The 23,079-nt window shown below is 56.8% G+C and overlaps 15 protein-coding genes across 15 annotated transcripts; 8 read left to right on the plus strand and 7 right to left on the minus strand.

The window, feature by feature from the left end:
* Window positions 1-13: 13 nt before the first annotated feature.
* SPRG_08042 (hypothetical protein) lies at window positions 14-689 on the plus strand (the record flags this gene model as incomplete). Its single annotated transcript, XM_012347387.1, has 3 exons — window positions 14-98; window positions 145-210; window positions 261-689. 3 exons carry the CDS (start codon window positions 14-16, stop codon window positions 641-643), a joined length of 534 nt encoding a protein of 177 aa, XP_012202777.1. The 3' UTR covers window positions 644-689.
* A 190-nt stretch (window positions 690-879) lies between these two features.
* Window positions 880-2,117, plus strand: SPRG_08043 (TKL protein kinase). The gene is made up of 3 exons (XM_012347388.1): window positions 880-1,102; window positions 1,148-1,289; window positions 1,332-2,117. Exons 1-3 carry the CDS (start codon window positions 902-904, stop codon window positions 2,084-2,086), a joined length of 1,098 nt encoding a protein of 365 aa, XP_012202778.1. The 5' UTR covers window positions 880-901; the 3' UTR covers window positions 2,087-2,117.
* Window positions 2,118-5,019: 2,902 nt separating this feature from the next.
* Window positions 5,020-6,411, minus strand: SPRG_08044 (hypothetical protein; the record flags this gene model as incomplete). Its single annotated transcript, XM_012347389.1, has 9 exons — window positions 5,020-5,147; window positions 5,213-5,457; window positions 5,502-5,540; window positions 5,591-5,708; window positions 5,761-5,834; window positions 5,888-6,027; window positions 6,084-6,182; window positions 6,231-6,288; window positions 6,340-6,411. 9 exons carry the CDS (start codon window positions 6,409-6,411, stop codon window positions 5,081-5,083), a joined length of 912 nt encoding a protein of 303 aa, XP_012202779.1. The 3' UTR covers window positions 5,020-5,080.
* Window positions 6,412-6,626: 215 nt separating this feature from the next.
* SPRG_08045 (hypothetical protein) lies at window positions 6,627-7,865 on the minus strand (the record flags this gene model as incomplete). Its single annotated transcript, XM_012347390.1, has 5 exons — window positions 6,627-6,781; window positions 6,831-7,147; window positions 7,199-7,283; window positions 7,332-7,614; window positions 7,662-7,865. The coding sequence occupies 5 exons, from the start codon at window positions 7,863-7,865 to the stop codon at window positions 6,627-6,629; spliced, it is 1,044 nt and encodes a 347-aa protein (XP_012202780.1).
* A 687-nt stretch (window positions 7,866-8,552) lies between these two features.
* SPRG_08046 (hypothetical protein) lies at window positions 8,553-9,556 on the minus strand (the record flags this gene model as incomplete). Its single annotated transcript, XM_012347391.1, has 2 exons — window positions 8,553-9,322; window positions 9,379-9,556. The coding sequence occupies 2 exons, from the start codon at window positions 9,554-9,556 to the stop codon at window positions 8,553-8,555; spliced, it is 948 nt and encodes a 315-aa protein (XP_012202781.1).
* A 1,484-nt stretch (window positions 9,557-11,040) lies between these two features.
* On the plus strand, window positions 11,041-11,868 carry SPRG_20563 (hypothetical protein). Its single transcript, XM_012347405.1, has 6 exons — window positions 11,041-11,215; window positions 11,262-11,360; window positions 11,408-11,482; window positions 11,532-11,674; window positions 11,727-11,752; window positions 11,795-11,868. The coding sequence occupies exons 1-4, from the start codon at window positions 11,144-11,146 to the stop codon at window positions 11,661-11,663; spliced, it is 378 nt and encodes a 125-aa protein (XP_012202795.1). The 5' UTR covers window positions 11,041-11,143; the 3' UTR covers window positions 11,664-11,674; window positions 11,727-11,752; window positions 11,795-11,868.
* On the plus strand, window positions 11,842-12,774 carry SPRG_20564 (hypothetical protein). Its single transcript, XM_012347406.1, has 5 exons — window positions 11,842-11,981; window positions 12,030-12,109; window positions 12,149-12,253; window positions 12,296-12,514; window positions 12,563-12,774. The coding sequence occupies exons 3-5, from the start codon at window positions 12,155-12,157 to the stop codon at window positions 12,746-12,748; spliced, it is 504 nt and encodes a 167-aa protein (XP_012202796.1). The 5' UTR covers window positions 11,842-11,981; window positions 12,030-12,109; window positions 12,149-12,154; the 3' UTR covers window positions 12,749-12,774.
* On the minus strand, window positions 12,753-13,094 carry SPRG_08049 (hypothetical protein). Its single transcript, XM_012347392.1, has 3 exons — window positions 13,026-13,094; window positions 12,934-12,971; window positions 12,753-12,888 (listed from the first exon to the last, which is right to left on the minus strand). Exons 1-3 carry the CDS (start codon window positions 13,067-13,069, stop codon window positions 12,800-12,802), a joined length of 171 nt encoding a protein of 56 aa, XP_012202782.1. The 5' UTR covers window positions 13,070-13,094; the 3' UTR covers window positions 12,753-12,799.
* A 455-nt stretch (window positions 13,095-13,549) lies between these two features.
* SPRG_08050 (thymidylate kinase) lies at window positions 13,550-14,322 on the minus strand. Its single transcript, XM_012347393.1, has 2 exons — window positions 14,001-14,322; window positions 13,550-13,957 (listed from the first exon to the last, which is right to left on the minus strand). Exons 1-2 carry the CDS (start codon window positions 14,285-14,287, stop codon window positions 13,609-13,611), a joined length of 636 nt encoding a protein of 211 aa, XP_012202783.1. The 5' UTR covers window positions 14,288-14,322; the 3' UTR covers window positions 13,550-13,608.
* A 343-nt stretch (window positions 14,323-14,665) lies between these two features.
* On the plus strand, window positions 14,666-15,093 carry SPRG_08051 (hypothetical protein). Its single transcript, XM_012347394.1, has 3 exons — window positions 14,666-14,777; window positions 14,826-14,869; window positions 14,918-15,093. The coding sequence occupies exons 1-3, from the start codon at window positions 14,672-14,674 to the stop codon at window positions 14,978-14,980; spliced, it is 213 nt and encodes a 70-aa protein (XP_012202784.1). The 5' UTR covers window positions 14,666-14,671; the 3' UTR covers window positions 14,981-15,093.
* On the minus strand, window positions 15,015-15,664 carry SPRG_08052 (hypothetical protein; the record flags this gene model as incomplete). The annotated part of the gene is made up of 2 exons (XM_012347395.1): window positions 15,015-15,249; window positions 15,297-15,664. The coding sequence occupies 2 exons, from the start codon at window positions 15,662-15,664 to the stop codon at window positions 15,015-15,017; spliced, it is 603 nt and encodes a 200-aa protein (XP_012202785.1).
* Window positions 15,665-16,374: 710 nt separating this feature from the next.
* SPRG_08053 (hypothetical protein) lies at window positions 16,375-18,443 on the plus strand. The gene is made up of 7 exons (XM_012347396.1): window positions 16,375-16,901; window positions 16,958-17,071; window positions 17,116-17,203; window positions 17,252-17,389; window positions 17,439-17,667; window positions 17,714-17,811; window positions 17,859-18,443. The coding sequence occupies exons 1-7, from the start codon at window positions 16,405-16,407 to the stop codon at window positions 18,384-18,386; spliced, it is 1,692 nt and encodes a 563-aa protein (XP_012202786.1). The 5' UTR covers window positions 16,375-16,404; the 3' UTR covers window positions 18,387-18,443.
* Window positions 18,444-18,915: 472 nt separating this feature from the next.
* On the plus strand, window positions 18,916-20,700 carry SPRG_08054 (hypothetical protein). Its single transcript, XM_012347397.1, has 9 exons — window positions 18,916-19,254; window positions 19,296-19,422; window positions 19,470-19,559; window positions 19,606-19,735; window positions 19,783-19,844; window positions 19,896-20,074; window positions 20,122-20,268; window positions 20,321-20,523; window positions 20,571-20,700. Exons 1-9 carry the CDS (start codon window positions 18,948-18,950, stop codon window positions 20,673-20,675), a joined length of 1,350 nt encoding a protein of 449 aa, XP_012202787.1. The 5' UTR covers window positions 18,916-18,947; the 3' UTR covers window positions 20,676-20,700.
* Window positions 20,701-21,341: 641 nt separating this feature from the next.
* SPRG_08055 (hypothetical protein) lies at window positions 21,342-21,666 on the plus strand (the record flags this gene model as incomplete). Its single annotated transcript, XM_012347398.1, has 3 exons — window positions 21,342-21,421; window positions 21,469-21,592; window positions 21,637-21,666. The coding sequence occupies 3 exons, from the start codon at window positions 21,342-21,344 to the stop codon at window positions 21,664-21,666; spliced, it is 234 nt and encodes a 77-aa protein (XP_012202788.1).
* A 323-nt stretch (window positions 21,667-21,989) lies between these two features.
* Window positions 21,990-22,509, minus strand: SPRG_08056 (hypothetical protein; the record flags this gene model as incomplete). Its single annotated transcript, XM_012347399.1, has 1 exon — window positions 21,990-22,509. A coding segment is annotated over one exon (520 nt), but the record flags the coding sequence as incomplete, so codon positions are not given.
* Window positions 22,510-23,079: the final 570 nt, after the last annotated feature.

The raw sequence follows: 23,079 nt of genomic DNA on the forward strand, positions 1-23,079 counted from the left end.
CAAACTGCAAACCATGGAGTTGGACTTCTCGGGCGGGGACAAGGTAGCGCTTTTGGGCAGTCCGCAGTACTGCCGCATCTGCCGCAGTCACGAGTCTCGTACATCTGCGGCTCCTTGCGAGCACATATAACTATGCTGCACTAGGAGCCACGGACCCGCTCCTCTCAGCCTGCGCCTGCACGGGCTCTGTCGGGAAGATCCACGCCCAATGTAGAACCACGTTGCTTCTCCAAGGCTCTGGCATAGGTCCTCATGGCTAGGTCTGCGCCAGTGGATCAAGTCGCGCCGCATCCCCATCGACCAAGCACTGGCCTGCGAACTCTGCAAGTTGACGTACCGTGTCGTGCTCCGGCGGCGCGTTCGTTGGGACCGCCGGCATGGCTGCAGCTGGGCCTCCTTGGGGTATCTATGTGTCGTTCTTGTCCTCATCGGCGCACTTGTGCTTGTTGCAAGCCTTCTCGTACGGCTGCTGCAAGAGGCCCAGCACGCGCCGGCGGCCAACATCATCCCCGTCATCCTTCTTTTTGGCAGCTCGACCATTGTCTCGCTCGTCGCGGTCTGGCGCATTTTCTGGCGCTGGTTCTACGTCACATCCGTCACGTACGTCGACGCGGCCGACGGTCTCTTCCCGGCCACGGTCTAGCCGTTTGATCTCTGCTGCTATACTTATTGTATGAATACGATTCTTGTCTAAAAGATGCTCTTGGCCGCGGTATGAGTAGAAGAGCTTGCCTTGCATGTACCCACATCCACTATAATGCATACGAGGATGCATGGAGCTCCTCGCGCTGGGAACACTTGGCGCGTGTGGCTCGAGCAGCAACCCATCGCGCGTTCGAATATCGAAAGCGTTGGCTTCGATTTTTTTCTCTTGTGATAAAGTCCAACGTGCAGCAGGACGATGCGACCAACCATCAAGGTGTTCGTCGCGCTCTGTACGTTCTCGCTCGGAACGCTCGTGCTCCTGACGTCGTCACTCGTGCCCGAGCATGGTGCCATCAGCACCCACTTCCTCCGCCACCCCCGCCGCCACATTGCGGACGCGACGCGGGCGTACGTCAGTCGGCTCCTGGCGCCGGCCCGGTACGCGTCGCTCGCTACGGTACGGCATCCTCCGTCCGCTCATATGAGTATACTGTATGTGTAGGCTGGCTGCAACTTTGGCCCGACGGTCGCGGCCTTTGATCCGTTCGATCTGCCGCTGCATTGTGGCAACATGCACGAGCTCAAGACGCACGAAGAACTCGGGAAAGGCTTTTGGCGCAGCGTCCTCAAGGCCACGTGGGAAGGTACAGCCTGCTGTGAGGAACGCCTCTGACGACGACGCGTAGGCAAGCCCGTGGCCGTCAAGGTCGTGCACCAGAGCCTGGCGTGGCGACACAACATCCTCGAGCGCCACGTGGAAGAGGCCGCCGTGCTCTACCAGCTCCGCAATGCGCCACACATTGCGCACCTCGTCGGGTGGTGCAACACGACGATCGTCGTCGAGTACTTTCCACGCAACTTGGACGAAGTGCTGCGCGACGCTACGACGCCGGTGTGGTCAATGACCGAGACGCTGTCGCTGGCGCGTGATGCGGCGATGGGCGTGGCAGAGCTCCATGCGGTCGGCGCCGTCCACGTCGACCTCCAGCCCCGCCAGTTCCTCTACGATGCAGCATCCCACCGCCTCGTGCTCAACGACTTTAACCGCCTTCGGTACGGTGGCCGCAACACGTCGTCGGTAAACGACGTGTGCGAGTTTCACGTCACGATCGCGAAAGGCTTCTACCGCGCACCGGAAGAGTACCTTCTGCAACCGCTGAGCGCCAAGGTCGACGTGTACAGCCTCGCGCTCGTCTTCTGGTCGCTTGTCGCTCGAGAGGCGCCCTACAAGGCGTGGAGCCGCGACGATGTGTACGCCAAGGTGCCCGACGGACTTCGCCCGGATTTGGCCGTGCTAGCACAATACCCCCAAGCGATGCAAGACCTCGTGCAAACCATGTGGGCGGCGGACCCCAGCCAGCGCCCGTCGGCCGCCGACGTCGCCACGCAAGTCGAGGCGATCTTGGCACAAGTAGAACGCGACCCGATCGCGATGTCCTGAGTGATCATTGACAGAAAACCTTCCATCGAGCACTGCATTGCATTGCGAGGTTTCGAGGAACTGCAGCACGCCTTGCACTAGAGATACGTGCGGGTGCGATCGAGGACGAGTGCGCTCGACAGGCGGTGCCGCACACCAGCAACATGCGCTCGGAAGCTAGTGGCAGTGGGTGGGCTCGAGGCTTGTCCGAGAAACGCCGCTACAAGCAGAATGACGCGCCGAAATCTGTGACGATCGGCAGGATCGGGACGCCAGGTACCGGTATGATATATCCTGACGCCGCTCGTGCTACCATGAGCAGGCGCCTCGTCATCGAGTTTGTGGCACCAAACGGAATTCCCTCGGTGGCGCTTGACCGCGGCGTCTGCGTCCAGATCGCTCTCGGTGCATCGAGACAAAGTCATGCCCAGCGACCTCGATCGACTTGCCCTTCACTAGCGCCAGTATTATCCAATACCTTTAACCTCATCCACGCACTCGATATCGCGGCGCATTGGTCGTTGTTGGGCAATGCAATGCAGTATCCTGTTCTGATGTCACGATGTAGAACATAAGGGCAGTTTGAGTAGTCAAATGTGTCGTGTTATTAAGGAAGCGGGATGTATGAGCCACAAACGGTACCGCAACCACACTAAAAAGAGGTGGATACAGCTGAAGGATCAAGTTCGTATGGCTGGTTTCAATAGTCGGTCTGTTCAAGGACCATAGCGAGTCGATGGTTCGCACGACAAGGACTTTTGGATCCAGCGGAGAGCTGCTAGATGTTACGTTCGGTAAAGATGTCGGGAACCATGGAGACGTGTACCAGACCGAATGGCCTCGGCACCGCGCCCTCCAATGATTCTGCATTCGTCTAGGAGCTTTACGGGGGTCAGGAGGGTTAGTCCATGCAGTGGCTACAGATGCCAAGGACCACTGGGATAGACTCCAAGTTGGCTATCTACCATCGTCGAGAGATGTACTCGTCCTACCGCTGGCACTTGAGACCACATTTCTGCGGCCCGACTGGTATGTACACAGTCGACGACTCCAAGCACACAGTATGATCAGAGGTACGAGGTTGTTCTCCCAAAGAAACGGCCTCAGGGACCAGGGGCACGATCGATGAGAATTTGACACTTTGGTTGCATACAAATACAGGTATATAATGGCCGAAAGCTCAGGTAATGAGATTCCACTGAAATTTTCTTCAACGGGTCTACCAACTACGGCAGACCCTGCCGATGTCCCTATTCAGGTTCGTCATTGCTTTCGTTTGTATTTCCTAGTCTACTATAAATACGCTAGTAGCGAGGCGATGGATCTCAGCGATCTTGGTGATTGAATGTCGTCATATTTTGGTCAAGAGTAGCAAATATTTTTTAGCATCCTTGATCCTGTCGCCTGCGTCTACTGATCTCTAATCGAATATCGAGCTAGTGTTGTTTCCCGTCATACAAATGCCTCGTGTGTATTCGCTCACGTCGGTGATACGACGACAACTCGGTGCCACGCAGAACGCGGGGCACCAAGCGTCGACGCGTCAATCAGATTCGTCATCTAGTTTTGTAATCACTGGGAGTCCTATCCTACGAAATGCAAATTCAAAAGTGGGTTCGGTACGAAGTGTGATACCCCAATGGCTCGTAGCAGTCGACTGCTGATTGGTCCGCTCCCGACACCAGAACGCATTTGATTGGTCATCATACTATCCTGCCAAACGTCGCAGCGACGGTTCGCGCCAAAAATGCCCGCCAAGATGGCGCCACCCAACCTTTTCGTTGAGATCTTTCTTCATGGAGCAAGCTCCCGGTACAATAGCTGCAGAGTGATGAGCGATGATAGTCGTCAGCTGTAGCATTCATGGTTTACCGTGAAAGTGGATAACCAATCTGCTAGTGTGAACCAAAGAGCAACGAAACGCGTCTACTCGAATCCTTCCTCCCCAGCTGCTAGTGAGAAAACCTCCGTCTCTCGGCTCGCAAGCCAACCCGATGTAATAACAAGGGCATATCCTTGACATCAGAGACGTCGCGAGATCGAACCGCCTTGCGGATGCAGGACCGATCCAATTTACTGCAAATAACTACACTTGTTGCTCTAGGATGGGTTTGCTTGCAGAAAAGACACCTCATGTACAATCAAGATCCTCTGTTCTACCACTACTTGTAAGCCAAGCAGCTGCGGCGAAACCTGGTGAAGCGGTTTTGAAGCGCAGCCTTTGTTTGTGTGTTTCTAGCCAACCTGCCAGAAATAATTTCCATAGCATTCCAGAACCGCACCCTTTCCAAACCAATACACCTTGACATAGCATAAATCTCATGTACCATGACAACGTATCCATTATTTATATAGACTTTCAAATAATATAACCCTTTATATTAGATCTGGGAATGCGAACTCTGATTTGACTGGTGCACAGCCACTGGCAACGTATCACACTTCGTACCGAACCCACTTTTGAATTTGCATTTCGTAGGATAGGACTCCCAGTGATTACAAAACTAGATGACGAATCTGATTGACGCGTCGACGCTTGGTGCCCCGCGTTCTGCGTGGCACCGAGTTGTCGTCGTATCACCGACGTGAGCGAATACACACGAGGCATTTGTATGACGGGAAACAACACTAGCTCGATATTCGATTAGAGATCAGTAGACGCAGGCGACAGGATCAAGGATGCTAAAAAATATTTGCTACTCTTGACCAAAATATGACGACATTCAATCACCAAGATCGCTGAGATCCATCGCCTCGCTACTAGCGTATTTATAGTAGACTAGGAAATACAAACGAAAGCAATGACGAACCTGAATAGGGACATCGGCAGGGTCTGCCGTAGTTGGTAGACCCGTTGAAGAAAATTTCAGTGGAATCTCATTACCTGAGCTTTCAATTTCACTCCACTCGCACACGAGCTAGATCAAATGACGCACTAAATCAAAACACGAAAACGTTCCATCACTCAAACCGATTCTGGTCTAAGCTTACGCCCAGTTTACGAGCCGATGCAGACTAGAAGAACATGTGGTCGACGTTAGGGTCGCGGTCTCCAGGCATGCGAAGGTGGTCCGGGTCAGGTCTACAGACGAGAGATGAGCAGCCAAATTCTCAGACAAAAGAATAAGGTGCAGGTAGATCTTATACCCTCCGAAAGGCTGGCGCGGCGCCCGACCGCTAGGCTGGTTGGGAAATGGATGCATCGGACGAGGCCCCACAGGTCCGTACGGATCGAAGCGAGCGCCAGGCACGGACCCTTGAAACGCAGGCGGCCCGCCAAAAAGCGGGTGGTTGGGCCCGACCAGCATGCCAGGGTCACGGTGCCCGCCCATGCCAAAGTCTGGCATGATGTCACCACGACCCACGGACGGCATCCGAGGGTACCCGGGCTCCTGCAGCAGCGACGAAGGAGCGGCCGGTGCCGGGCGGACGGTACCGGGCGGCGCATTGGCGGCACGTCACCGAGGGCATCGTCCTACACCGCAACGGAGAAACCGAGGACGGCAAGGTATGTGCCTGTATTACCTTGGGCAAGAAGGACTCGACAAAGCTCGTCCACTGCTGACGGAGGGCCGCCATGTTCTGCACAACGTCGGCCGCGTTGGCGTTCGTCGCTGTGAGGTCGCGGATGTAGGCTGGGGCACTACGCACGGGACGTTAAAGACGATGTTGCCGCGTGATTTTTGCATGCGTACTTGAGCTCGATCGAAGTCACCTTGTCGTTCTCGTCCGTAATGTGCACCGCGAGCGTGTTGCCAATATACAGTGCCTACATGTCGATTCCAATGTAAGACCAGGAATCGTGATGCAGCAGGAATGGACCTTGAGCACAAACGGCCGCGTCGAGCGGCGCAGCTGGAACTGGTAGTTGAAGATGTAGATGCCCTCGGTAGCGTTCTTGTCCCAGTCGCTCGGCACGTAGAGTGCGTCACGCTCGGTGGTCGCTGTGCCAGACACAAAGCCTGCAGAAAACGTCGCGTCAATCCGTGCTGCCTCGCCTGACCGCGAGATATTGTACCTGCGTCTTGCAGGAGAAGGTGCACAATAAGCCCGAGCGCATCTTTCCCTTGCTTCACCACAAGTCCGCGGCTGCGAATGCGCACGACCAAAGGGTCCTCTACGCACAGCGTCGTCGTCGTCGTCCACGACTCCTGCCATTGCGTACCGGTGGCTTCCTTGGCCAGGATAGCATCCAGCTCGGCGAGAGCCTTGAGCATGTGCGTCTACAGACACCATGAGCCATTGACATCACCCACATGAAGCCTCGCGCGGACCTTGACGAGGCCGTCGCCCAAGCGGTCCACGTGCTCCTGGAGCTGCTTCCGATCTTTCTGCGCTTGCTCCATCTTGTATTCCAAGAGCCAAATGCACCAACGCTCGTGCCATAGAATACCGCGATATTTATGTAGCATACATTTCTTCATACGAATGACTTGTATTTAAAAAAGAAACTGACCAATGGCATCACGCCGCCCCGATCCCAGTCCCAGCCACAACCCGATCGAGCACGCCAATACCGGCCACACGAAGTAAGCTGTTGTCTATTGAAGGTGGTCTGGCTCTAGTCTTGGACGGGCTTGCCAGTGCTGGCGTCCAAGGGGCGCCACCACGACGGCACGTACGGCAGCACGTGGTACGCTGCGTCCTTGGTCACGAAGTCCATCGGCTCCGTTGTCAAGTGCTCCATGCGCATCATGGCCACGGCAGCGTTGACGCCTAGCGATACGGACGATGGTACATGTCATCACCACGATTGCAAGCGTACCTGCGGCGACGGTCGCGATCTTGCCAACGCGCGCCTCCGTGTCGGCGCGCAGGATGTGGCTACCAACGTCGACACCCGACGGGATCATCGCCGTCACCTGCGTCATCCACGAGGCGTCGTGCATGCCGTCCGCGAGCGAGAAGCCCGCGGGCGCCGCAGCAGGCAAGAAGAGCACGGGCACGAGGCGCTTGCGAATGCTACCCTTGTAGTGCGTCCGCGCTGTGAGCTCTTGGCCGACGTAGCACCCCTTGGTGAACGACACGCCGTGCAGCATGTCAAAGTTTTGCTCGAGCGGAATCGCATCCAAGTGCTCCAACCTAAGAAACGACTGCAATCGCGCCACGAAGCGTGTGATGGGAGAGGCGTACCCTTCGCATGCACCGAGGAGTATGCGACGGTCACGGTACAGCGTGCTTGCGTCGTCGTCTTGCGCGAAGCCCTCGGGGAGCGCCACTAGACCAAGCCATTAGCATCTCGAGCAAGGCAAGCGTGGAATCGTACATGACGTGGCGGCTGGCAGGATCGCCTTCAAGCCAAAGACGTCGCCACGCGGGTCCGAATACGCCAGCGCGTCGTTGGACGCATCTTGGTTGACGCTCTCCTTCCACTGCTGGACGCGTGCGAGCTCGTCGTTCGTGGCCGTGAGCGACGGCAAGATGGCGTGCAGCGCAAAGTCGTTTTCGACTGCGTCAAACTTGACCTTGGAGCGGAGCTTGTACTTCTTGAGGTGCTTGAGCATATCATTCGAGACAGCTTCGTCGCACGCAATGAAGAACGTGTCGTGCTACGTCAGCTAGCTAAGGCCACGCCTGGCACCATGCATCCTCGTACCGCGGTCTGGACAATCTCGGCGTCGCCGAGGAGCCGCCCCTTGTGGTTGAGGAAGCCGCCGTAGCGCGCGTCGCCACGCGTCGCAAATGCTTGCATGTCGTTGGAGAAGATACCTTGGAGGAACTTGACGACGTCCGCGCCCTCGACGCGGAGAAGCCGCTTCTGCGGCAGGCGCACCATCGCGCTGCGCCAGACCTGTGCCATCGTCGCCTGAGCACTCGTGGAAATGAATCCCGCGGCTTCCGACGCAAATATGGATTTTGGCAGGTTACATACCTGTAAGAATACATGAAGCAAATCTATTTGATGTCACGGGTCATAAGGCCACGTGGCATCGCCAAAATCATCGCCCCCAAGTCGGCCATCGACCATCGATGGCATGAGGATGATCTCGGTTGCATGGACCAGACACGTGCCTGCGCGAGGCTGGACAGCTGCGACGCAACGCACATCGTGGCGGGCAACAAGGACGCTGGACCAGGCTCGCTGGTGGAATCTGATCGGGCCGGTTGGGTGATCCAATGCCTCGTCGACGTGTGCGATCGTTTTCGCCTGTAGGGACATGGGATACTACCACATCTGCTAGCGACGCGCCTCACTGTCCGACGACTACACCTCTTACATACCTGATCGCTGCAGTTCATCTCAGTCGCATCACGCGAAAAGGACTACCTAGGCACATGCACAGTCGAGTGTCAATCTAACAAGACGTGATGCTTGACAAAGGACATTTGCGAGACGCCAGGTGACCGTTCATGCCCACGCTCACGTGATCCTGGCTTTTGAAGATGCTCGACTCCGCAATGACGCTTGTGCACGAAGTGGTGTCGAGTCCATAATCTAAGTTAAGTGTTACATATCTAACGGTAAGCTAACAACAGCACTGAAGATTCATCGCCGGTACACAATGTGGGCGTTGGCACTCGGCGGGTTCATACTGCTCTCGTACGACGCAATGGTATGCTCATGGCGCGCGATCGTGTCTTGAAGCGACCGGATCGTCCATTTGGTCTCGCGGAGCTCTTCGCTCATGATCTGGACGACGCTGGTAAGGTGCCGGACGTTTACACACAGCATTTGCAGCGTCTCTTCCTTGCAAAACGGATCCACGGGCGGCAAAACGACCGGTGCTGGCGGCGCACCGTGCACCGGGTGGTGCATACTGTGGTGCGCGTACGCTGGTGGCGCGCTGTGCGCGTGCGGATGGTGGTGCGGGTGGATCGCATGGCCCGTCGGCGGCGGCGGCGGGTCGATCATTGTCATGTTCTGGCCGTGGCGCTTGCGCTGGATCGAATGGAAGAGCTCCGGGCGGCCGCGTACAAACTTGGGGTGGCGAAACTGGTGGTAGATCATCTGGTCGCCGTTGAAGTGCGGCTTGCCGCGGCTCTTGAGGCGGCGAAAGCCGTAGAAGTTGAGCTGGCGCACAAACGACGAGAACTTGCTGTGCTTGAAGTACATCGGGATGACTTCCGAGGCAAACTTGTCAGCGTTGTAGACGACGAACGAGAGCCCATCAGGTGCCCACGACGCAACGCTCGGCGTACACTGCTCGAGCATCATGTACGTCTTCTCGAGGAACGGGACCGTCTTGGACATCATGCGTTCCTTGTCCTCGCCGTCGGCCTCGACCGGGTTCTTGCTGTGGCCCGGCGTCTCGGTGGCTGTCGGCGTATTGCTGGCTGTGACCGTAGGCTTGGCGCGCTGCGGGCTTTCGTACTCGTCGTCGTCGACGGCTGGCCTTGGTCTTCGTCGTCCGAGCTTGCTTCAACCCACTTTTCTTCGGTCGGTTGGCGGTACGGCATCACGCGCGGCTTCTCGGGCAGCAGCATTGGCGGCGCGAGGCGCGGCGCATGGGGTGGCGACGGCGTGCTCTCGCTCAGAATGTGGCGGTCCATGCTGCGTGATGTGATCGGACTCTGTCAAATTGGCGATTGATGTGCGTTCTTCCAAAACGAAAATTCCTTCTGCAATTCCCCGAGATCCAGACCGTCCAAATGGGTGTTTCGAAACACAGGCGTAACGCGTGTCTTTTTATTCGTCGTTGGATTGGTGGGAAATGACATGTCCCACATCGCAAGCCAATCAAATGGCGTGTAGATCAACGAGCCAGCGCAAGTGAACCTTGAAGTTGCCAAGTTCATACCCAGCATCCACACCGCAAATCACGGAGAGGTGGACAGTCATGCCGGCGCGACCAGCTGCAGCAGGTGCTCTACAGTGGGAGATAGCCGGCCACTAGAACAAGGAATGTCTCCGTCGAGAAGCGTCAAGTACCGTAGGGTACATGACGTGTATCCATTGGTCTCGAGCGACTTACGACCGATCGAAGAAGCGTTCTAGCCCTTGAAAGAAGGAAGGAGAAGAATGGTGTGGGGAGCACAGCCATGCTGGGTACGCCACTCTACCTAGGTACATTTGAGATATCCAACGTGGGATGAGCACCCTCCGTTCCCAGTTGCCTTTCCAGATCAGCCGGTCTTGTTCTCAGGAAGATTCCCTCTATGTGAAAAATGCGAATTCTCACACGCCATCACCGTTACACTGGCGCTGTTCTCAGGTTTGCTCCAAGGGATTTGGCCGCCATAATCATTGTTGCTGGCCACGAGCGGCCGGCACGGCGCTCGCCACCTCTCAACGGTTTCGCTTCTTTCTGTACAGTGATTTCTCTGCTGCTTGGTGCCAGACGCGCACGATAGTGTGCGCGATGAAGGGCAGGTGTGTGTATCGCCCGTCAACGTGGGCTTGCCGTGCTTAGCACCATATGGTTGGATGATTGTGGAGGCGTAAGGAGCTGCGTAAAGACGCTGTTCGGGTCGAAGGCGCTGTAATCATCTTTGGATGGTTCTCATGGACACACGCACCTGCCCTTCATGGATGGCATGCTCCATGTCCCTTGCGCCCCCAGCCAGCCATCGTTTCACCGATCGATCATGCATGCTGCCCTCACCTCGAGCATCCGCCAGCACCACAAAACCATGCACCCGTCGCCAGCTAGAGGTGGCACTGCAACATGAAACTGGTATTCGATAGATGGCGAGCCCTCGTGCAAGTCGTGGTCGTCGACTCGGCGGACTGGCCGACGCTCACACGCAGGTGCGTGCGGCGATTCCGCCGGCGTGAGCAACGTGATCCTGGATGCAATGCGGCTGGCGCACGACGCCCAATCAGCGGACTGAGCTTCCGCACATGTCGCTCCGCGCTTGATCTTTTTAGAAACGTGTCGCTCCGCGCTTGATCTATTTGGAACAGGTCTGGCGTCACCATTTCCCACGTGAAGAAAAAGAGTTTTTCACCGCGACACGCACCCCTTGTCGACGCACCTCGAGGTCGCTTGAGCACGTGTGCATGGAGGAGCGCCTGCTAGATAGCGTGCCAAACGATTCGGGCGCCTAAGATAAATACTATCGCATTGTGCACTGTAAGTCCATCGCAGCCCGCCGGAAGAGCAGTCTACATCGACTCGACGAGCGAAACCGCCGAGCATGCGCACGGCCAAGCCACGGACAAGTGCTACCTCCAACCAGAGATTGCTCCGCGTCGGCCGCGTCATCTCTGTACGCGTCGCATAGCATGGAGTGTGCTGGTGTATCGTGGTCATAGGAAGTCCGCTCGCTTCAAGACGATGCGCGGCTCGAGGAGGACGATGCGACGTCGGCGCGCCTCGCTACAATGTGGCAGGCGAACGAAGCCAAAGTCAAGGTGCGTGCCTCGTGCAGAGTGCGTAATGCAAGACCGTCTTCGTATAGGACGATATGATTGAGACGCTTAGCGTCCGCATCGCTCAGTGTACGCGCGAGAACGAGCATCTCAAGCGGGCCAAGGTACGCCGCTTTCCAGTTCTCCCAATGCAGGCGACCTCTGCGCTTGTAGGCCTCGTTCGACGAAGCCCTGAGCGCCATGGCGCGCGAGAAGGCCGATGTCGAAGCGGCATTTGTCCGCGCCGTGGCGTCGGCAGCAGACGAAGCGGTGTGCCTGAAAACGACCTCCACCGAAGTCAGTTGAGCGCCAACATGGTGCGCTTACCACGCGCTCGAGCTGCCTCCTAATGCGCGTGCGGTGTATTAGGCGCAGGATGCGCTGCAGCAACTCAGGTGCGCACGGTCATGGCAGACACTGTCTGAGCGTGCAAGTAGAGTCGAGCTGCATGAGCTTCAACGACACGCCGAGCGCGACGCGAGCCTCGCCGCCCAGAGAGACGAGTCGGCGATGCAGCAGCACCGCGCGCTTCAATGTCAACTGACTGCAGCAACGACGCAGTGGGAGTCGGAACGCTCGTCACTCCTCTCGCAGCTGGAGGCCGTCCGGGCAGAGCTGAGTGAGGTCTTTTAAAGACGCGCCCTACCGCCCCATTCTCATCGCGTCTCGTAGCTGCAAGCCAAGGTGGCAAGTCAATCCAACGTGCACGAACAGCTCGAGCAGGCACGAACTGCCACAATCAGCTACAACACGTACGACGCGGCGTCTCCAGCGATGCTGATCTTGCCTAGGATCTCATGGCCGCACGCACCGACGAAGACAGAGTCCGCGAAGCCTTACGTGCGATGAGCGAGAAGAAGCAAGCGCTGGACGCAAAAGTGCAAGCCCTGCTCAAGGTCACTGGTCCTTTTGAAAACACATTCCTCATGGCCACGTAGATGGTCCGCGATGAGAATGCAAGGACGGCCGAGGTGGCTGTGACAGTGAAAGCGCAAGCAGATCGTGTGACGCACTTGGCATCGACGGAGACGTCCCTTCAGAAAGAGTGCGCCGAGTGGAAAGCCAAGTACAAGCAGACAAATGCGCACGTCAACAAGCTCACGATCAAGTTGGCGCACGAAGAGAAGGCCAAGACTGATGCCATCGCTGCTCTGCAGGTCCCGCGCCTGCCATTCGACGCAAGGCCTCACGCATTGAGAAACTAGGAGACAAAAACCGCTCTCGATGTTGCCGAGCGGCGCTGCGTCGACCACCTCTTCCAGCTAAAGCAGGCCCAAGAGCAGTGCAAATATCTCACAAGCGTCAAGACATCGGCTCCACCATCCAAGACGTCCACCGATACAGTCGCGAGCCATCCAGAGAGCGATGCACCGAGCTGGATGCGTGACTAAGATCTAGTACATGTCGTGTTGAACGAGCAGGTCATAATGCGGCCCTCGCGCCTATTGCTTTTGCGGTGGCGCAGCGGCCGCCGTAGCATCTTCGTGCTTGCCCGTGCGCCAACCAGGGCAGCGGTCCGCGTCCGCGACGCCTACAAGACGTGAGGCCTTTGTCGCTTCTCTTCACCATGTCGTACCAGCGAGGGCGCTGTCAATATGCTGGCCACAGCCTTGCCTAAGAATGCCATAAGCACACGGCGATCCGAACGTAGCAGCCGATGCGCATTACCACGTCGCCTTCTGGCACACTGCGCAGTTGACCTTGAAGCACATCCTTGTCGACTTGGCTTGGTTTTGGAAATGGCCGAATGGAAGGTTCCCTTGCATCCGGATACGGAGCGGCCGGAGGTTGAAGTTGGCGGATTAGCGATCGACCATGATGCCTCATAGAGGTTGGTTACGAAGCGAGTGGAACGCTGGCACAAGCGACTGCTCTGCGTCGTTCCTCCGCCAAGAGATGTCTCGGCGCCGGGACGGATGGCTCCAGGCGACCGCAAATGGGGCCAGACCATAGATCCTTCGTCGCCACCCTGTCGGCTTTCTCATGCCTGAGCGCTGACCCCACAGTGGATAGGCACACTCGCGTGCAACCACGTTAACTACTAGCTATATGAGGGGGCCAGAGCAGGCGACGAGGGCACTTGGATGGTACCGTAGTGCTCTTGGCACTGCAATGGCCTTTCCTAGCGAAAGACGCCACATGTGCAACACTGGACGCGCAACACCATCAAGAAACGACGTCGTTGCTTCTTGCGTTGATCTGTCCATGTAGTACTACGACTGCAGCGATGTTGGCGCGGTGCTCAAGCAGTCTAGACGTCAATGTCTTGGATCGGTAGGGACGCAACGCGGGCGATGCAGTCGGCGGCGATTTGCTGGATCGTCGCGTGGATCTCTTGAATCGACTTGGTCGCGTCAATGACGTGCCACTTCTCGGTGGCCATAATGCGGAAAAAGTTGTCGCGCACGCGGTCCTGGAACTCGCGCTTCTCATAGCGCTCCTCGCCGTACGCAGATCGCTTGGCCGCGTCTTCGGTCGTAATGTCGAGGAAGATGACAACATCGGGCTTGGGCAAACCAGCTTCGGGCTGCATGCACCACTCGAGCGTCAAGCCCGGCTGGTTCTTGGCCGCCGTGAACGCAACACCGCTGTAGGAATACCTAGCGCGGCGCTGTAGCCAACCGCGGTAATCGCATAGCGTACCGGTCCATGATCACGTGCTGACCCTGTGCAAGGTGGCTTCGCAGCCTGTCGGCGGCCTCCCAGCGGTTGGCGCTGAAGAGCAAGTGGATCGCGCGGTCGTTCATTTCGCAGGCGTTGGAGAGGTACGCATTGATGGTCGAGCCGATCGCAGTCGTCCGGTCGGGAAAGTTCTGGAGGACGCCATGGAGGTGCTCGGCAAGAAGCTTGGCCTGCGTCGACTTGCCGCAGCGGTCGACGCCCTCGAGCAGGATCAAGGCGCCACGCGTTCGAGGTGCTGCTGCTTGCATCGATTTCAACCGCTGTTGTGCAGCTCATTCCCTCTGAAAACAAATATCATTGGCTCGGTACCATGGTATTCATGTCCATCGGTATTCGTGCCCATGCCACCGAATGCCAAATGGTGAGGTTGCTGCAGACTTCGCTGCTATGCATCTACCACCTAGACCACCATGTCTAAAGATTACATACCAAGGAGCTCGGGCGTAGCTTGAAGAGCTGATGCTTTTGCAGGCTAGATCCATGCATGTGTCATCCTCCTGGTCGCTGCGGCAGCCTGACCGGAATAATATCCTGTCAAAATGCATACGGCTTCCGATTGGCTCTTGTTGTATATGTCGCTGTCGATTGGCTGAAATTGGATCACGACGTCGCCTTGCCATTTCCGCAAAAGAATGCCAGCGAAACCCGAGTGCCTCACGTGCAAGCCGGGCAACCCGACCCACCACGCGTCGGCAGTCGCCGCCACGGGCTGCCAAGCCATCTACGAGAAGGTCGACGGTGCGTTCTTATAGCGCTGGCTGGCGTAGGCTCATGCGATCTGCGTAGCGTGCATGAAGCAACACAAGGGCCGCGTCTCCGCCTGCGTCGAGGTTTGCTGCGACTCGAGCCTGTAGGTATTGACAAAACTATGGTAATAGGAGTGGGAAGCCTTCCGCGCGTGCCACAAGAAAGATGGCACGAGTCCCAAGACGACAATGTGATGAGACGATCATCATAAATAGGAAGCGAGTAGAACTAATAGATGACGCCTCGAAGCACGCTAGCAATACGATCGATGGCAATGCAGACAAGCATGACGGCTGCAACGTCGACGCCGGGCACAACGTCAACGACATACTCGCTAAAGGGCGCGGCGGCGGCGCCGTGGCTGCGAATGCGGGCGACAACGACCGGTGTCTCGAACGGGGAGCGGGACATGCTAAGAATGGCGCTGCGTTCGCTCCACTCGCCATTCACGTGAAACGATACTCTACGCGGCAGCATGAACAGTCTGTCCAAACTTCTAGTGCAATGCACCGTTCGCCGTCGATGGACTCGACGACACTCGTGACGGCTGGGTGGTAGAGCGCTGGGAAGTCGACAAGGATGCGCATGATCTGGTGCTTGGCCATAAAGCGCGACTCCAAGAAAACTTTGTGCATGTTGATGTGCGAGTGCGTCTTCCGGGACATGTGGGCAATGACCGTGGGCGATGTCGCGTGGTCCATAAGCGCCGTCTTGCGACCGTCCCAGTGGAAAAACGGCTCGCCGTCTACGGTGCATAGACTGCAGTCGATGTGCGTCATGTACAGTCGCTTGGGAATCACAATTGATGTCGGCTGCGTCCGGCAGTAGCGGATATCAACGATCGGAATCGGGTCAAGGGCCTCGAGGCTAAACGCCATGAGCGGTGCGGGCGCGGGCGCGACGTTGCCCATTGAACGTTACAGGCTTGGTTCGGTTGTGGGAAGATCGCAATGCTCTTTTGGTCGTGCCGTAAAACCAGCTGGTTTCGGCTACGGACTTTGATTCCCCGGTAAATTCGTCTCGCCAACAACTAGACAACTGCAACAACTAGACAACTGCAAGATCCGGAGCAGCTGCAGCCGAAGTTCTGGTGCTTACTAGTGCATGTTCAGAAGTGGATGCGCGAGCAAAGGGTTGTAGCCTACCATATCTGTAGATGGAGTCTAGACTGGCATATCGATACTAAGCTTACTACTCGTACTGGTACCGTAAAGCCAAGCAGTGAAGACCTGTCTGGCTGGTTGATGTCCATTCGGCATAAACGTGCAAGTGGCAGACGCTTTTGGAGCTGTTTTACGGCAGTCTTGAAACTCGCTTTTCGCTGGCACCAGCGCGTTCAGTGGTTAGCCTTGCCCGAGCGTGGCCCGTGCGATAGTGACACATGCTAAGAGGGATATTGGAAAACACTCCCTACTAATGTGCCTGTGTAAGCTACCCTTATCGACGACTCGGTGGGCGATGGCGCTCATAGAAAGCAATAGATAGCAAATATTGCGTTTTATATTGCTTATTAAGCATAATGCAATTTGCTAAAATACACAGTTATTTTAACCAATGGCATCGTGGTATTTAGGAGTGGGTTTGACTGGTTTCACAAGATACCGATTCCACGCAGAGCATGTTGCGCCGATTGAGTCGCGCGATTCCGACGCGTCCGTGGACGTCGCTTCCGTTGACTGCGTCGCGCCAATTCAACCATGCGCCCAAGCTCACGGCGCTGCCTCGCGCCTTGGAGCATTTCACCCACGGCCATGCGTTCTGCACGGCGGCGACGGGCAGCGTCGAGACGAGTGCGCATGCGCGCAAGCTCCTCGCCCACATCGACCTCATGGAAGAGCTCACTTGCAGTGGCTGCGGTATCGAAATGCAGTTCAAGGACGAGGCCAAGGTCGGGTACTGCTCGACGGCGGCGCTCGAGAAGATCGAAGATGTCCAGGAAATTGCGACGAAGCTCATCTGTCAGCGCTGCTTCCAGATCCGCAACTATGGCAAGATCACCGACACGAAGATGGCGTACGACGAATACGAAAAGCGCGTCAAGGCGCTCAAGCCGCGCGATATGCTCATGATCCAGCTCGTCGACATTCTCGACATTACCGGTTCGTTGCTGGGCAAGTACGTCTTCTGCATTAGGATCCTTCTTCCATGCCTCATCACATGCGTTCTTGTAGCGCGCGTCATGTTGTCGGGAAGAAACCCGTGCTTCTCGTGGTGAACAAGGCCGATATGATCCCGACCCACTCGGGCGCGCGTCGGCTCATGCGCCGCATCAAGATGGCCGCCGAGTACGCGAGTACGCTCGCACGATACCGTCTCACCGGCTGTGTAGAGATCTCGGTATTGAAAATGTCATTGGCATTCGCCTCGTCAGCTCCACCAAGAGTCTTGGCATCAAGGAGATCATCGGCGACATCAAGGTACCTTGCCCTCACCGCCACGACTTGGCCTGTATGTGTGCTGGCTAGAAACACCGCGAAAACCGCGATGTGTGTGTCATTGGCGCGGCCAACGCGGGCAAGAGCACGTTCCTAAACGCACTCATCTCGCACGTGTCCAAGAGCAAAAAGTTTGGCGGCAAGGCGACGCAGCGCCGTGAACTCGAGGTTTCGATTGTCTAGTCGCACGCCATTTGTGGACAAGATTGTCATGTAGGACATTTCTCTCGACGACTTTGAAGAAAAGGCGCCCGAGCAGCTCGTGTTCAACGAAGACGAAATCGATGCGGACGAAGAAGTCTTGAGCCTCAAGCAGAAGAAGCAGCTCTCCAAGGGCGCGCCGTCCAAGCACATGACGACGTCGGCGCTGCCCGGCACGACGCTGGCCGTGTCTCCGATTCCCGTCGTGATTGGCCAAAAGCCGTGCAACGTTCTCGACACGCCCGGTGCGTCACCACGTCGCCTTTCGGTCATGGATTGAGAGGCGTGTAGGTCTGATTGTGGACAAGAAGCGCCAGCGGCTTGTCGAGATTCTCTCGCAACCTGGCTGCATGGAACTCACGAACGCCATTCCGGGCAACAAGCTGCCGGTACGCGATGTGCTGCTGCGCTTACATGTATAGTCTTTTGCTTGTAGACAACCATCTACAAGGTGGCGCCGGGCCGCAGCTTGTTCCTTGGCGCAATGCTTCGCATGGACTATGAGAACGCCCTCTCGACCAAAGGCAAGAACGAGCTCCTCTTCACGTGGTACGGTGTCCTGCCGGGCCACCTCTCCAAGACAGAGCACGCAGACGACACGTTCATGAAGCACGCGGGCGGCCTTCTTTCGCCGCCCCGGGGTCTTGACGCAATCAGTCTCACGGGGCCGCTCCTTCCCCACAACAGTAGCGTCAAGCTTAGTGACTTCATCACGACGGACGTCAAGACCAAGTCCAAGCTCGCCAAGCGACCGAAGCGCACGACTTTGGTCGAGCTCGTCGTGCCGGGCTTTGGGTGGCTCGCGGTCACGGGTGTCGACCTCGACGGCACATTGGCGCTCGAGCAGACGCTCAAGAAGGCGTCCATCAAGTTTTCGACGGTCGACGGCATCCAAGTGCACCCTCGTGTGCCCCTCTTCCCGTACGAAATGTCCAGCTCCAACAAGCACGAGTGGAAGCAGTAAACGATCCTAAATACCGTCATCTTGACTAGACATCTATCAATATTTGATTGCCACCGAGCTGCTCTTCAGCGCACGGAGAGCTGGTGCTTTGCCCGAGGAACTGTCTTGTCATGACAGGAGCTAAGGAGAACCGTGTTTGTTTATAGGAATGTGTTTCGCATTACCTTTGTGTATGCGTAGAGAGTACCAATCTCCTTCTTCGCGCAGTGACCAGGCTGTTGCGACGTGGGGCTCATCAAGGGAATAGCTCAAGGGAATGAAACAAATTGATTTATTCCTTTGAGCTCATCTTGCTCTTTGGTGGCGCGGAAATGCGAGGTCCAAGTACTCGAGCTCGCCGCACCTTGAGCGATAGATACCAGATGAAGCGCCTACCCGTGCACGGCGGAGCCAAAAACGCGATATTCCCACGCGATGGAAGGAACCATGGAACCGGTTGGCGATCTTGAACCGACACGGGCCAATCACAGCGCGCGCTTTCACTTCGTGGCCAATCACAGTCCACGGTGCGGTACGAGTTCTTGGCAACCGCGCCTCTACTACAGCATTGCAGCAATCGCGATGCAAGAAGACGCGCCGCTGCTCCCGTCGTCCCGGATCCTCGACATACGCGGTGCGACACCGCCCCGGTCCGGCCTCCGCCACCGGCAGCAGCCCTTTAGCCGCGCCAAGCCGACGAGCCCGCTCCCGCCGGTGAGCTACCGAGCGATCGTGTGGCACGTGCTGCACTATCGGTCGTCGATCCAGCACGTGACCTACATCCAGCAGTGCTCCTACTACGTCGAGCTCTTCCTCCTCAACCTCATCTTGCTCAACGTCGTCGTAACGATTGTGAGCTCGTCGAGCCTCGTGGACCCGGCCGTGCCAGGTACACATCGCATCCGACGACGCGAATACAGAGCGTACTAGTGCACACACCATTGTGGTTCACGGGTATCATTTACGTCTCGACCGCCATCTTTACCATCGAGTACCTCTTGCGCTGGTGGTCGTGCGTCGAAGACCCTCGCTTCAAGTTCCACGCCGTATTTGGCCGGTACCGTTCGTCTCCTGGATGTAGATCCGTTGCAAGGCCGTGCGTAGACTCCAATGGATGCTGCGGCCCATGTCTCTCATTGACCTTGTTGCGCTCGTACCCTACTTTCTGGAAATTGCGCTCTGCTCAGCGTCTGCGTCCGTCCTCGTGTGCATGCGTCGCGCACTGTCATATACGATGTAGGACGTCGGTGGCGTATCGCGGCTCGATGACCATTCGTGGCCTCCGGCTCCTCCGCGTCATTTCCTTCCTGCGCATTGAACGATCGTATGATGCGATCAAGCGGCTGCGCATCATCTTTCGGCGAAAGCGGGTACGCATATTGCACATCTACCAAGTCCTCACGCGTTGTCTGTGCAGCAAGAATTCTTTGTGGTGACCTACCTCACCGCGGTCGTCATTCTCGTCTCGGCCACCATCATGTATGTCAACTTCCACCTGCAAATGATACGGAAGACTTGTCGTTTGCGTAGCTTTTTCCTCGAGTTTCCGGCGCAGCCCGACGTCTTCTCCAGCATTGGCGTCGGCGCGTGGTGGGCAATCGAGACCATCACGTCGCTAGGGTACGGAGACGCGGTGCCCATCACGGTGGCCGGTCGCATCTTTGCGTCCGTCGTCGCACTCTGGGGCATCATCCTCTTTGCGATTCCAGGTAGAATCGATCGTATACCAGCTAGAATAGTAAACACGCTGGCGCAGGCGCGATCCTCGGCAGTGGCTTCATTGAAGTCATGCTCGAGCACCAAACGGCCAAGGAAATGCGCGCCAAAGACCGGTGGATCCACGAAATTTCTTCGCAGCTCCACCAGATTCAGTCGGTCGCCGCGGGCTCGCTCTTGGCGCCGCGTACGTTGCGAAAGACAAACTGACGCAGGTTGGTTGACGGTCGTATGTTTAGTGACGACCTTGTCCAACGTCCTCTCCGAGCCCGTCGAAGGCAGCCTCGACGAGGACAGTACGGAGGCTCCCACCCTGGCGACACCACCGCTCTCGATCCCTTTGGGCACCCCAGATGCGACTATGTCGCCGCATTTATCGCCGCTTGGGTCCGACGTCGTGACGGTCTCGTCGACGCAGCTCAACGAACTCCTTCAAAATCAGGTGAGCACCGACTGCTCATGTGGACGGCGCACATATCTTTGTGCTAGGAAATGCTTTCGCTGCAGATTCAGCTACAGCGTGAACAACTCGACCGCGTCTTGAAGCTTCTCGAGACCAAGATTCACGTTGGTCCCAGCAGCAGCGTGTTTTAGTAAACGCATTGACGTGAACAAGCACTGCGTGCCGTGATGGTTGGCTCCTGCACCATTTTCATGAAGAGAGGAGAGACCGCAACAATCGTTCTTTGCTCTGCAACGCGAGAAAGATGTGCACACCCAAGGAGCTGCAGGCTATAGGTGCCAGGTGCAAACGGGCGACCGACCAACGGCAGCGCACGCTGTTGATGCAGCGTAGACGCCCGGGTAGGAGTTGATCATAAATACAGACCCCACGTGGTGTCGCGGTTCCTTGGACGCCTAGGAAGGCCCCGCCACCGCTCCTGCCGGCCTCCGAATTTTTGTCTCGCATCGTTGAGGCAGATCGTTCCATCGAACGAGCGATGGCCTCCAACAAGGAAGGGACTTGATTGTCTACCATTGCATACGGCGATAGCCGGATCCCGCGCGGTAGCGCGGTAGGGGCATCTTCCATGCGCGAGTGCCGTCGGCATTGATGCGCGGTGCGTCAAGCACGAGTGTAGCGCGTGCACCTGCGATAGTGGACGGCTTCGCGGTAGGATAGTCTGCCACGCTACACTCGTGGTTGGCGCTGCGCGCATCCATGCTAAATCGCTACGCTCACAAATGGTCTATGCCATTACCGCGCTACCTCGCGGAATCCGGCTATCGCCGGTTGCACTCGCAACTAGTCTCGCCTGGATGCACCGCCCCATGTCGCTGATTGATCTTGTTGCGCTCGTGCCCTACGTGGTTGAAGCGATCGCGTGCTACAGCGCTGTGTATGACTACCATCCCATAGTTCGCTTTTGAGCTCATTAAATGATAGACTTCCGGAGGCGTCGGCGGTCGTGCAGGCCTGCGCCTTCTGCGGGTCCTCGCCTTTCTGCGCATCGAGCGGTCGGTCGTACGATGCGGTCAAGCGTCTTCGCATCATCTTTCGCAAGAAGCGGGTAACGCTAGGAGCGGTTCGTGTTGCAGCTACACGTGCAACAAGTCCAAATTGAACGCATTTTGGCGCTGCTAGAGACACCAAAAGACCAAGTAAGCAGCGATTCCACGCCAACGACCTTATTTAATTCAAGTGTCTCGCGAGGATAACTTGTGGTGGGATACATCATCAAACAATTTGTACCGTTGGTTGATTCGTTGTCGTGGGCTGCTGTGCCAGGACTGCTTGGCCCAGGAACGGCGCCTGGAGTGCAGCCAAATGTGCCCGTGTCTGTCAGTCGGGTGAACCGCAGGGTGAACCGGTCTACAAGCAATACGACAAGTCTGAAAACCTCAAAATGCGTTTCTGCATGTTCTTACAACTGAACACTACCAGAGTCGACTACACATTAGCTTTTACTAGTCGGCGAGAAGGCGGTCGTAGATGCGGCGGCGCTGCTGGTAGAGAAGGTCATCGATGCTCGCCACTGGGCGGAGGCAAAAGTTGAAGAGACCAAAGACCACAAGGCCCAGGCAGCAGAGCGGGAGGAGCCCGACGCCAAGGAAGAAGCCGATCGCGACAAATGCAAACACAAAAACAGCGAAAAACATCGTAAAGAACTGCAGCACGAGCAGGAGGGCCGAGTTGCAGACGTTCGAGACGAGCCGGCTCAGCGAGAAGAAGCCACATTCGTGCTGACGCTCTGGGCCGTGGTGCATCGGGAGCGGCCCCGAGCCGTAGACCGCCGTACCCGTAGGGTACTGTTGCGCAATGTAGATGGGGGCTTGCTGCGGCGGGTAGCTCTGCTGCGGGTAGCCCTGCTGCGGCGGGTACCCATACGGCTGCGCCGGCGCGCTGTTGTAGGCGGCGGGGTACGTCGGCTGCACGGGCACGGCTTGCGGCGTCTCGTCCGTGCTCGTCGTCTTGTACGTCGCCATGCTGTGATTTTATAAATGGCGGCGCATGCCAGTGACTGGGAAGAGGACACTCACTCGCGGCCTGCATTCTTGACTACAATCAGCTCAGCGTTAAATCATTGTGTTAAACCCATCAGGAATCGGTTTAATGCGTTAAATGCCCATCGTCGTGTGCGTCAAACTGCACCAACTGTATTTTGCAGGCTTATAGCGATCGGCATGCTGGCCATCACTTCGATGGCGGCGAATTGTTCCTTGCCGGAAAAGTCAAGTGGCCTTGTCGAACTTAACCTCGATAGCAGCATCGCTGATACATGACCGAATTCATGCTCGCTGCTTTGCAAGCTTATGTCATTCCTTCTCTGAACTTGAGACCTTGTTTGTACCCCATACTTGTCAGGCGGTGTATTACCGGGATTACCACTATGGGTTTTTCTTTTTCTATGTGGTCCATCGTCAAGCTACTTGATCGACCAGCAGCGTCCGCGGTCGTGAGCCAGACCCGTGTTGCGGAGTTCCACTTGGATGCGACCGTGGGCCGACCTGGAGCTGCAGCACCCGAAGGTACACAGGGGGTGGCTCATTTAAACTC

This window comes from Saprolegnia parasitica, assembly GCF_000151545.1.
Source record: "Saprolegnia parasitica CBS 223.65 unplaced genomic scaffold supercont2.35, whole genome shotgun sequence".
In the NCBI taxonomy this organism is placed as follows: domain Eukaryota; phylum Oomycota; class Saprolegniomycetes; order Saprolegniales; family Saprolegniaceae; genus Saprolegnia; species Saprolegnia parasitica.

What these genes read in the sequence shown, in the direction of transcription:
- SPRG_08043 (XM_012347388.1), top strand. Translation starts at nt 902, where the DNA reads ATGCGACCAACCATCAAGGTGTTCGTCGCGCTCTGTACGTTCTCGCTC. An exon ending in GGTACGCGTCGCTCGCTACG is followed by an intron (nt 1,103 to 1,147) that starts GTACGGCATCCT and finishes CTGTATGTGTAG; the next exon opens with GCTGGCTGCAACTTTGGCCC. An exon ending in CCTCAAGGCCACGTGGGAAG is followed by an intron (nt 1,290 to 1,331) that starts GTACAGCCTGCT and finishes GACGACGCGTAG; the next exon opens with GCAAGCCCGTGGCCGTCAAG.
- SPRG_20563 (XM_012347405.1), top strand. Translation starts at nt 11,144, where the DNA reads ATGCGCACGGCCAAGCCACGGACAAGTGCTACCTCCAACCAGAGATTG. An exon ending in GCGTCGGCCGCGTCATCTCT is followed by an intron (nt 11,216 to 11,261) that starts GTACGCGTCGCA and finishes TCGTGGTCATAG; the next exon opens with GAAGTCCGCTCGCTTCAAGA. An exon ending in CGAACGAAGCCAAAGTCAAG is followed by an intron (nt 11,361 to 11,407) that starts GTGCGTGCCTCG and finishes GTCTTCGTATAG; the next exon opens with GACGATATGATTGAGACGCT.
- SPRG_20564 (XM_012347406.1), top strand. Translation starts at nt 12,155, where the DNA reads ATGGCCGCACGCACCGACGAAGACAGAGTCCGCGAAGCCTTACGTGCG. An exon ending in AAGTGCAAGCCCTGCTCAAG is followed by an intron (nt 12,254 to 12,295) that starts GTCACTGGTCCT and finishes ATGGCCACGTAG; the next exon opens with ATGGTCCGCGATGAGAATGC. An exon ending in ATGCCATCGCTGCTCTGCAG is followed by an intron (nt 12,515 to 12,562) that starts GTCCCGCGCCTG and finishes TTGAGAAACTAG; the next exon opens with GAGACAAAAACCGCTCTCGA.
- SPRG_08049 (XM_012347392.1), bottom strand. Translation starts at nt 13,069, where the DNA reads ATGTGCTTCAAGGTCAACTGCGCAGTGTGCCAGAAGGCGACGTG. An exon ending in GTGTGCCAGAAGGCGACGTG is followed by an intron (nt 12,972 to 13,025) that starts GTAATGCGCATC and finishes TGGCATTCTTAG; the next exon opens with GCAAGGCTGTGGCCAGCATA. An exon ending in TATTGACAGCGCCCTCGCTG is followed by an intron (nt 12,889 to 12,933) that starts GTACGACATGGT and finishes CACGTCTTGTAG; the next exon opens with GCGTCGCGGACGCGGACCGC.
- SPRG_08050 (XM_012347393.1), bottom strand. Translation starts at nt 14,287, where the DNA reads ATGCAAGCAGCAGCACCTCGAACGCGTGGCGCCTTGATCCTGCTCGAG. An exon ending in CAGCACGTGATCATGGACCG is followed by an intron (nt 13,958 to 14,000) that starts GTACGCTATGCG and finishes GCGCCGCGCTAG; the next exon opens with GTATTCCTACAGCGGTGTTG.
- SPRG_08051 (XM_012347394.1), top strand. Translation starts at nt 14,672, where the DNA reads ATGCCAGCGAAACCCGAGTGCCTCACGTGCAAGCCGGGCAACCCGACC. An exon ending in CATCTACGAGAAGGTCGACG is followed by an intron (nt 14,778 to 14,825) that starts GTGCGTTCTTAT and finishes CGATCTGCGTAG; the next exon opens with CGTGCATGAAGCAACACAAG. An exon ending in GCGTCTCCGCCTGCGTCGAG is followed by an intron (nt 14,870 to 14,917) that starts GTTTGCTGCGAC and finishes CTATGGTAATAG; the next exon opens with GAGTGGGAAGCCTTCCGCGC.
- SPRG_08053 (XM_012347396.1), top strand. Translation starts at nt 16,405, where the DNA reads ATGTTGCGCCGATTGAGTCGCGCGATTCCGACGCGTCCGTGGACGTCG. An exon ending in AGATCATCGGCGACATCAAG is followed by an intron (nt 17,204 to 17,251) that starts GTACCTTGCCCT and finishes TGTGCTGGCTAG; the next exon opens with AAACACCGCGAAAACCGCGA. An exon ending in CGCAGCGCCGTGAACTCGAG is followed by an intron (nt 17,390 to 17,438) that starts GTTTCGATTGTC and finishes ATTGTCATGTAG; the next exon opens with GACATTTCTCTCGACGACTT.
- SPRG_08054 (XM_012347397.1), top strand. Translation starts at nt 18,948, where the DNA reads ATGCAAGAAGACGCGCCGCTGCTCCCGTCGTCCCGGATCCTCGACATA. An exon ending in CGTGGACCCGGCCGTGCCAG is followed by an intron (nt 19,255 to 19,295) that starts GTACACATCGCA and finishes AGAGCGTACTAG; the next exon opens with TGCACACACCATTGTGGTTC. An exon ending in GCGCTCTGCTCAGCGTCTGC is followed by an intron (nt 19,560 to 19,605) that starts GTCCGTCCTCGT and finishes TATACGATGTAG; the next exon opens with GACGTCGGTGGCGTATCGCG.